This window comes from Lacerta agilis, chromosome 4 (genome assembly GCF_009819535.1).
Source record: "Lacerta agilis isolate rLacAgi1 chromosome 4, rLacAgi1.pri, whole genome shotgun sequence".
Lineage (NCBI taxonomy): Eukaryota > Metazoa > Chordata > Lepidosauria > Squamata > Lacertidae > Lacerta > Lacerta agilis.
The window spans coordinates 38,771,628-38,782,172 of NC_046315.1; the positions used below are offsets into that span (position 1 = coordinate 38,771,628).

The 10,545-nt window shown below is 40.8% G+C and overlaps 1 protein-coding gene across 1 annotated transcript; it reads left to right on the top strand.

Annotated features, from left to right (window-relative positions):
- Positions 1-807: 807 nt before the first annotated feature.
- LOC117045590 lies at positions 808-10,267 on the top strand. Its single transcript, XM_033146791.1, has 6 exons — positions 808-938; positions 2,115-2,390; positions 5,092-5,346; positions 7,231-7,368; positions 8,923-9,039; positions 9,801-10,267. Exons 1-6 carry the CDS (start codon positions 878-880, stop codon positions 9,983-9,985), a joined length of 1,032 nt encoding a protein of 343 aa, XP_033002682.1. The 5' UTR covers positions 808-877; the 3' UTR covers positions 9,986-10,267.
- Positions 10,268-10,545: the final 278 nt, after the last annotated feature.

Sequence of the window (10,545 nt, forward strand, 5' to 3'; positions counted from 1 at the left end):
AGTTGAATACAACTCAGTACGATTAAGTTAAGACTACTGTTAGTGGGATTAGATCGTTTATGTTGCCTTGCCTTTTGCACTCCCGTGTTTATATCAGTCAACAAAGGGCTTCAACGAATAGGAAAAAGTGGCACAATATCAGGATTTGCTTGGGATTCTTGCTAACGGCTTAGGGAGCTGGGTATGTTTAGCCTGGAGAAGAGAAGGTTAAGGGGTGATATGATAGCCATGTTCAAATATATAAAAGGATGTCATATAGAGGAGGGTGAAAGGTTGTTTTCTGCTGCTCCAGAGAAGCGGACACGGAGCAATGGATTCAAACTACAAGAAAGAAGATTCCACCTAAACATTAGGAAGAACTTCCTGACAGTAAGAGCTGTTCGACAGTGGAATTTGCTACCAAGGAGTGTGGTGGAGTCTCCTTCTTTGGAGGTCTTTAAGCAGAGGCTTGACAGCCATCTGTCAGGAATGCTTTGATGGTGTTTCCTGCTTGGCAGGGGGTTGGACTGGATGGCCCTTGTGGTCTCTTCCAACTCTATGATTCTATGATTCTAGCTCTGTCCTGTTAGCTCTGATGAACTTGCTTAGAGCACTATTTCATCTCTCCTTCTGAATCTCATTCTTACACACCCCAGTTCCTGCATACAGGGACATAGAAATAGATCATCAAGGTGATGTGGCTAAAGCATGAAGTCAGTCAACCAAACCCCCTTCTGCTTTGTTTTGACTGTACATTAGTCTTGTATCCCTCCAGTATATGCTCTTCTTCTTTTCTTTTTTTAAATTCCTGCTTCTGACATCATTTCCTGACTAGTACGTTGGTTTAACAGCAAAGCCAGATCGTCTTCTCAGCACACGATGCAAGAAGGTGCTTAAAATGGACTTCCGCTTTTCTTTTCCCTTGCCATGCGTGCTGGTGATTCTGACCATTACTGATGGTAAGTGGGGAATTTTCTTTTATCAAATTGGCATTGCTTTGCCTAGGTGAGCAGAAATGACCCTCTTCGTTCAGATTTCACCCCCGCCACCCCTCTCCTTTAAAGGAAGGCTAGTCTACGGGACTCGGGGAAATACTGGTGTCATAACCGCCAAAGCATGAAAATGGTCAGTCACTCCAAAGTAAGACAGATTTTCTCATAAACTAATTGCAACCGTGTCTCCTGATGTACTGCATTTGTAAATGCAAGAGAAATAAGAGGTTGCGAGGCTTTTCGTGAGGGGTATTGGTCAACACAATGATTCCAGGATCCTTTTCTTGTCTCTCGGTGTGACCTTGAGCAAATAATTTAGAATACTAGATGAAAACATCCCCAAATCATTCAGGGGCCCAAGTCCCATGTACATAGATTTCCAGTTTAAAATCCTTTTGAAAACAATACTCCAAGTCCTTTTCAATATCTGTGCATGATTTTGGAGACAGGGAGTTGTAGCGAGAGAAAGTAACTAGTCTGAATTCATCCAGTTTTGCAAACACTGCTTAGATTCTTTTTGTTATAAAAATACTAAGTAGGTGGTGATTATTTCCATTGCTAAACATTCTATAGTGTAATAAGTATAAATCTGTGGACCATATAAAGTCATTGAACGATTTTTTTTTTTGAGGCCAATGAGTAATGAATTCGAATACATACACACTATGGGTGACAGTTTAAGCTACATGAAAAACAACACTTATGTAACCGACAAACCACATACTTTCTTGTAAAAATATATTAAATGTTACCTGAATTAAAAGCTACATGTAGGTCATTTATTTGCAGCAATGGCTCAGCAAGTATCCTCCGAAAGGATCGGCTCTCATATAAATTTATGAATTGCACTATTTCATGAATTAAGGCTTTCAATCTTAGTAACCAATATTGAGTTGATTCCACCCCCCACCCTGACTTTTCACTCAAATAATATGAAGCTATGAGCTAAAAAGGGAAAAACGAAGAATACAATTCTCAGATGTTTTCTTCGACTGAGAGGTTCCTCATCTTTTTCTGTTTGTGACCAAAGTGTTACCTCTTTGATGAGACTTACTCTGGTTTTCAATATGTATTTATTTATTTAATTGTGTTTATAAACTGCTTTTTAAAAAAATCTACTTAAATCTTTTATTACTGTTGCAGGTGTGACCTGTATGAACCTCAAACGGCTTTTTGGTGACACTGGTGGCAATGTTTCTTTCCCTTTGAAAATTAAAAACCTAAGTGACACCACAGTAATGAAAGAAACAAACTGCTCTAAGCCGGAGAATTTTACGATGGACTGTTGCAATGATTGTGACAAAAGGCTGTGCTTGAGGAACGAGGTCGTAGAGATGACGAATTTATCGGAAAACGATGAGGGGAAATATACATTTGCTTTTGGAAATGACAGTGAAATTTTCTTGCTCAAAGTGTGTGGTAAGTAGGGATAAATTTGAATCAGTTTTCATGGGAACTGATTTCATTTGCATCTAATACAGTACCTGTTTGCATTTTACAGTGGTACCTCAGGATAAGATCTTAATTTGTTCTGGAGGTCCGTTCTTAACCTGAAACTGTTCTTAACCTGAGGTACCACTTTAGCTAATGGGGCCTCCCGCTGCCGCCGCTGTGCGATTTCTGTTCTCATCCTGAAGCAAAGTTCTTAACCCGAGGTACTATTTCTGGGTTAGCAGAGTCTGTAACCTGAAGTGTCTGTAACCTGAGGTACCACTGTATCTGTACTTCCTGAAACAATGCATGAACCAAAACACAGCCATCCTTCAAAATCTGCACTTCTTTTCATTTTGCAAAGCAGTTCTCCAGCCAGGTAATATAACTAGAATATATTCATAATAATAATAATAAAAAGAAGAAGAAGAAGAAGAAGAAGAAGAAGAAGAAGAAGAAGAAGGCCACACATATTGGCTATGTGCTTTGCCCTCAGTCTGCCTCAGAGTACCCAAGTCCTCTGAGGTTCTCACATACCCTCCAAGTGTCTAGATTTTCCAGGGATAGTCCTGGAGTTCAGAAAGCCAACCCGACTTCTGATTTGATCCCAGAATGTCCATATTTCCCCTGTCAGTGCTGCTGCCATCAAGCTTGAGGAGGAGGAGGAGCTGGTTTAGGGAAGCTTTTAATGTTTAATATATTATTGTATTTTAATATTCTGTTGGAAGCCACCCAAAGTGGCTAAGAAAACACAGCCAGATGGGAGGGGTATATATAAATAAATTATTATTATTATTATTATTATTATTATTATTACTACTACTACTACTACTAGTGCATTAAACCCATTAAATTAACGGGCGCTAGAACATATGTGGTGAAACATGTTTAAAAACAGACTGCTCGCCCGCCGCCACTTGTAATGGCCGCTGCCGCTTAGAAGTACGTCCATGCCTGCGCACACCCGCTGCTTCAACAGCTTCGCTCGGCCGCCCGAAGTCTCTGCGCTCCAAGTCCCAACGGCTGTCCGTGGGGCACATGCGCAGTAGCGCAATCCCACGGACACAGGGACTGGACGCATAGACACTTGCACTTTATTAGTGTAGATTACTTGTCCCAAGCAGCAGTGAGGGAGTATCCCATTGCCCCTCCATGGGCTCCCTTTTGCCCTCCTTCTGATAGGAAATCTCTGCCAGGGGGGTGTCCAAAAATGGGATGTCGAGGAGGGCAAATGAGAAATGCCCCTATTTTCATCTGAGGAATGTTGGAAGGTATGTTCTCCCTATTGTATGGACAGAGGCTCCTTGGCTTTTAACAGCTGCACAACAAGTAAACCCTTTACGGACAAGCAGCTACAGTGATGCAAAGGCTCTTTCCAACATTCATGCTGCAATCTTAGACATCCTTACCTGGGACTAAGACCCCCCCCCCCCCGCTTCCCTGAACTTAGTAGGGCTGGGCTGTCGGGCATTTGATTTGTCAGTTGGGATACCTAAAATGATCTGTGGAAATGTTTCCATCCATAATTCAAATTTGAGGCTATAGGCAAGGTAGTATATTTCAAGAATAAAAATGTTAAAGCTGTTATATAGGGAAAATATCACAATTACCACATCCCTTTTAAACAGGGTTTGATCAATGGGAGTTTAGGCTTTCGTTCAAAGATGTGGGTTGGTATACAACAGGTTAAAGGAGGGAGCTAATTTATTCCGGTTAGTGTAATAAAAGCACACGACGGCTCTGCACGCGCTCGGATCAGTTTGTTAAAACAGAAGAAAGTGTCATAAGAAAGGTTTGCATTTATGATTCAAGTACATTACTCTTAAGTGCCACCCAAAGGCAAACAGGCAGAACTGCAACTGATGTAGTAGCAAAGACAATTGTGCTTTGGGTACACACATAAGTGGGATTTAAACAGCGAAGATACAACTTGCCAAAGAGGGAGAAGGAAACACCAATTCCTTCATTACTTCAAATGCATGCTTGAATTGCGAGAATCACATTTTGTATGGGGATGTTTTTGCCATAAATATTCCTTTGCCAAGCTTCTAGATGGGATTGTGACCCAGATTTTCCATATATTTGTTCTGATCTAGAAAACAACAACAAAAAACACCACCCCATCTTTTTCCGTTATGCTTGATTTCAACAAGACACAAGAGGGCTCACGTTCTTTGGACTGGAGCTAATATGAACCAACTTCACACAACCATTAGTGGCTCCTGACATGATGAAGTTGATGGTGAACACATAATGAAGTTGATGGTTTGGCGAAGCAGTCTGATTGACATGGGCAAGGCAATGGATTGAAGTTTGCTCGTCCCCTGTGCTGTATTTTCAATACAGGATTTCACCTTAATTACCTGCCCTTGGGCTGGGACCCTAAAAACAAAGTTAGGAACCTGCAATCCATGTGATTTGCTTTCGAAGATTCCTGGAATCCCAATTTAGAAGATGGTAAATTTTAGTAGAGGAGCAGGTCTGTTTACAAGGACCACAAAGAGCTTTCAATTTCTCGGGAAGCAAACAGCAGGAAAAACCCATTAGGATCCATTGAATGTTTTATATATAGTTGAAGGAGGTAATAGGGGATTAAATGAAAAAAACGAAAGGTTCAGGTGATGGTTCCCACTGTCCTGTCATGGTAACATTTCTCTCTCTGTTTTGTTGTTCTCATTCCACTGCCCAGAGAAGCCTCCAGCTGTTTATATCAATTGTCTACCTGATGGAACAGCAAATCTGTCCTGTGAAGCAGATGGTCAAGTCAATGATGAAGTTTACTGGACTCGGAACGGGAGAAGAATAAATGATGTTGATGCTTGTGTGAAAGATGGTGGCAAGAGCATTATTTTGGGGAAAGGGGTACAGGGAAAGCTCGCTTGCCATAGGAAAAACTCTCGTAGCAGCTCCTCCATTGAGCTGTCATGTAATGGTGGTAACGATCGTAAGTTATATTTCACCTTCTTCTTATGGGTGTTCAACATGTTATTTGAATTTATATATCAGCAGATCTGTCTCTCTGACTCACCAACACAAAATCGTTTTCCTTCATTCATGAAGCAGCCCCCTGCCTACTGGGTGCTCTCCAGACATTGTTGGACAGCTCCTTCCATCATTCCTGACTTTTGGCCATGTTGACTGGGGCTAATGGGAGGCCAAATCACTAGTGGCCATTACTTTGCCATGTGGAATGACTTTATATTATACATGAATCTGAAAGAACATGGACATTTGGTCCCACCTGCATGTGCAAATATTGGGATTTTGTAAAGCTTTTGGATATTAAATTTAATTTCTGGACCTTAATAGATAATAGTTAACAGCCACACAAGGGAGGGTATTTCTTCCCCTTTTCATGCTTATTTTAAAGAGTTTTGGTGAAAGGCCCTCTGAAAAATGATGGTTTACTATTTACTTTGTTCCACAGCATTCTTATTTTTTTTCTTCCAGACTGTGATGTTTTTTTTGGGGGGGGGGCAACTTTTTATTTATTTCTTGTTCCTATATATATTGAAAAACTTAATGAAAATGTTAAAGTGGGAAAAACATGTCTGAATACATCTTACAACGTATTTGAATATGTACTCCAGAAATACACACACAGACAACGTTGCCATCTCACAAGCATCAGGGTAGTGTATGACAAAATAAAAGGAAAATAAAAATAAAGACAATACAAAGCACTCATTAAAATGACTGGCTGCTGAAGGAACATTTTAGACAGCATAGGCCTGTCAGCATTAAAAAGTCACCGAGAGACATCTGAAACTGATGTAATAATCTTTCTATTACCAGCACCACAACTGACACAGCAGTCCTCAGCATAATTAGCTGAATGCTCCAAGGCACAGCTTCCATTTTGGCCCCATCTTGGGATTCTTGTCTAGATATGCATTGCAAAATAACCAGAAATGTTAGTAGCTCACAATAAAATCTCCCTTACCTGACATTCATGGTTAGGGTAAATCATTCATCATTTTGGCAATGTATTTTGCTTCCTGATGTCTGTGTCCTGGGCCAGGCAGAAGAAATAAAAATGAGCAAACAAAGAATGCAATTTATTGGGTACCTATTGCCTCCTGAATGTTTTGAATGGATTGCAGTCAATGGGTTGCTCACAGACTGCTAACTGCAAGCAGTCGTGCGTGGCTTTGATATTTATAGTGCGGTAACTGTGCAGTTCAATCCCCTCAGTCACAGGGAACTGTTTCTGCACTCTCCAACCTCTACAGACCTAGAGAGATGTAACAGCAGCCACAAGAATCAGCAAAGTGGATTACTGTATTATGATGTATCAATAGAATGTTTCTAGCCTTAAGTAGAGGTTTTTTTTTTAAAAAAAGTTTGATCTAGTGAAGTGGGAGGCAGAGTGAATCATGTTCTTTTGTAAGTAAATTTTATTTCAAGTAAAATGAGGTGTGAAGGATCAAAGGGTAGCTCATTACCTAGTGGGTCCTAACCCATCAGCCAAAGACCAGTGATTTAAAGCACCCTTAACAAACTACTATTCACAGGATTCTTTGTGGGGAAGTCATATGCTTTAGATGTGCTTTAAATGTATGATATGGGTGTGACTGCAACCTGAATTTGCCACCTCCAAAGAGTAGCAGTCTAGAAGCATCCTTACATAACTTCTCCATGCCTGGTAGGATTCTGATAACTGACAGTGGTCTTCTCCCCACCAACATTATTTGCATTAAAAAAAAAACCCACACACCTTGCATATTATAGGCAATGACACCTTTAACATTGTGGTGACCCTGAGTCCTGTCTTTAGGTTGCCCCTGTTTCTTTACTGCTTAAGAATAACGTTGTTTCTTTCAATCAGGAGATCTGCTGCAGCACCCGCACTTCCTGTATATTATGGTAGCGTGTGGAGGGGGTGCTCTCCTTCTGGCCATTATTGCCTCACTGATCACATGCTGCTGCATGAAGAGCAAGCATCATTTCACTCCAGTGCCTGCGGGTGAGTAGCAGTTTCCCATCTTCTTTTTTGCATTGTAATCCTATTGCATGTTTATGTAGAAGTGAAATCTACTAAGTCCAGTGGCATTTACTCCTCATATAAGCAATGCACAGGCCTGTAACCACAGTTACATTCTATCAAAAAATAGGTTATTATAGATCAGCCTTTCTCAACCTTGGGTACCCAGACGTTTTTGGCCTACAACTCACATCATCCCTGACCACTGGTCCTACTACCTAGGGATGATGGGAGTTGTAGACCAAAAACATCTGGGGACCCAAGGTTGAGAAAGGCTGTTATAGAGGAATCTAAACTCCTCCTATAACTGCAGTTGTTTACACTCTGTGACAAAACTGACATTTCTGAAGTTAGGCAGGTTTTGCAACCAGCCAGAATAAAGCTCATATTTACTTTCCATGGCTCCTTTGCCCATATCCCAGCCTGCCCCTCAGGTTTTACACTTGACTGCATTTCTGCAAAGGTATATTTCTCTTAAGGCCACATCATTCTTGTTTTAGGGACCAAGGATCATTTAGCTGATTTTATTCATATGACCCCTAACCTATCTTTTAGGTATGCAGCTCCTTCGGCACATAGAATCATAGAACTGCACCATGGGATCTATCTTCCAGATTTCTTATCAAGCCTACCTTCAAAATCCTTCACCCTAACTTCTTACACTCCTCTTAGCATAGGTTGTTGAAGTAGAAATGATCTCATAATATGCCATGGGAACAGAAGGGATACAGAGGCTTTGCAATGATAGGTTTTGCCTACAGGCACCACAAATCATGGTGATGGTGATGTTGACATCAAGGTGTCACATTTTGTAGGTCTCCTTGCATGATTAGGCCTCTGGCAAGAACTCAATTCTGGCATCACCAGAACAAGAGGCACCTGTTCCACAATTCGTTCTTGAAGTTTAGGAGAATCCACATGGGGAAAAATCCAGACCTACTGATCTTATTCCAAAGGGGCATCAGGAGACCATCTGGAGACCTTGCCCTTAATACAAGTTGGAATTAAACTGCTTATACTCACTATTCACTATATGCATTTTTGTAGTTTTCTCCTGCTCTTTGCCTGTAATTCTTATTCTCTCAGTGCCCTTTACTCATCCTCATAAAACTAATCAACAGTTTAGTTACATGTGAACAATTCCTCAATCCTAAACAAATGCACAGGTGAAAGCAGTGATCCTGTGACCCTCCAGATGTTGCTGAACTTTAGCTCCCCAAAGCCTCGGCCTGCCTGACCAATGTTCTCTTGGATGAGATGTAGAGGGCCACAGGTTAGCTACCTCTGATGTAAAATAGGGCATCTGTTATTTTGCTCTATGAAGCATGACAACCTTTGAAGACAATGACTATGCAATTGTACATGGAATATTTTGGGGGGCGTGCTTTGGTTGTTTTATGGAGAGGCTGGGTACAGTTTAGTAGACAGCAATTAGCATTGGTGAAGGAATACCCACAAAGCTGAAACTCCACCTCACCCATATTAATTGATTAATTGATTTGCCCCCTTTCAGTCTCTCATTATGCTTTCCAACAGAAGATGAAAAGGATGAGGGGATAACCCTGTCTGCCATTTCCAGTGAAGAACCAAAGAGTCCTCCTAATGGAGACCACTGTGAAACCACAGATGCCCTTGTTGGCAGCACCAATCCTGGTAGGTAGTTATGTCATCGTTGTTGTTATTAAAGAGCAAAGCTGTGTGGGACTAAATGTGTTTGTGTAGTTTAGGGATGCAGAAATGGTGACCCTCCAAAAGCCACATGCAACAGTTTTTGTGAGGTGGCCATTCCACAAAACAGTAGAGTAACATGTAGAGCAGCTCCCCACATGGCCAAATGGAATCATATAGACTTCCTCCACAATAATCGCTTGTACACTGGGGCTCTTCCATAATGATTTCAATTGGACTGATGAAGTTTTGTGAGATGTTTTATTGTGATTGTGCTGTAGTTATAAGGTTTCACTGGGACTGATGTCTGTTTTAATATATTTGTCAACCATTCACTTGGATGTATTGCTTTAGTGTTTATGTTTTAAATGATGTGGGACAAGTATTTTTGTGCTTGGGTCTTGCTTGTGGGTTTTCCTCAGGCATCTGGTTGGCCACTGTGAGAACAGGATGCTAGACAAGATGGGCCTTTGGTCTGATCCAGCGGGTTCTTCTTACATTCTTACATTCTTACTTGATAATGATTATTATTATTTAGTTGTTTGACTGACACACATTATGTACTGCTTTGTGAGGAGGTTTTTGTTTAAATGATGGGATATAGATCTATAAATCAAAAATTAAAAAAGAAAACAGCAAAAGGGAAGTTGAAATGAAGACTTTGTTGAAGATTATAGTAAAGATTGAGATCTGAGACTATGTCAATAAATTTTTATAGCACATTCTAACTTGTCCTTCCTTTAAAGGTCCTGAGACCTGTGAGAGTTTTAAACCAGAGCACAAGATGGATCCAAATCCTACAGTTCAACCTAAGCTGGTATTGGAGACTAAAACAGAAGAAAATGTTGAAACAGAGTTTCGAGAAGTCATGGTTGACACTGAAGCCCTGGAAACGGTGGATGATTGTTTCCCTGATCCTATTGATGCTTGATCAGATGTGTTCCCTTTAACCTTTCCTACAGTCTAGGGAATTGGTGTTTCTTCATTCCATGATGTTATCTCCATAATAATAATGTCCTTTAAAAAACACCTGCCTACAGTTAGCCAAATCTACAAATCCACCTAAAAATAGTCCTCATGGGCCAATGTGGTATCCTTGCTCCATGTAGCAATTAGATTTCGAATTAAATATGACAGATCTATGTGAAAGACCTTTAACCTTCAAACAATCTGATGAATTTTTCCTGTCTCTATGACAATCCTCAGGCTTCTCAAAACCCCATATTTTTTTGGTTCTGTCAAGGCACAGACACACAACAGGCAAAATACCATACAGGAGTCCCAAAGTACATTTTATATTGGAATGAGGACCAGAAATGCCCCAAACATTCCAGGAAGAGGGTTGAGTTCTGTACTGGGATGTTTGGAATCATATCACGGTATGAGGCACAAAAACAGAGAATGTGGAAAGTGAGGTCAGTTGCACTCTTTGGACAGTGGACCCTTTGCCAGTTTACAGGCCCAAAGAGATGCCCAACGTCATCCCCTTCT

What these genes read in the sequence shown, in the direction of transcription:
- LOC117045590 (XM_033146791.1), top strand. Translation starts at nt 878, where the DNA reads ATGGACTTCCGCTTTTCTTTTCCCTTGCCATGCGTGCTGGTGATTCTG. An exon ending in ATGTAATGGTGGTAACGATC is followed by an intron (nt 5,347 to 7,230) that starts GTAAGTTATATT and finishes TCTTTCAATCAG; the next exon opens with GAGATCTGCTGCAGCACCCG. An exon ending in TGTTGGCAGCACCAATCCTG is followed by an intron (nt 9,040 to 9,800) that starts GTAGGTAGTTAT and finishes CTTCCTTTAAAG; the next exon opens with GTCCTGAGACCTGTGAGAGT.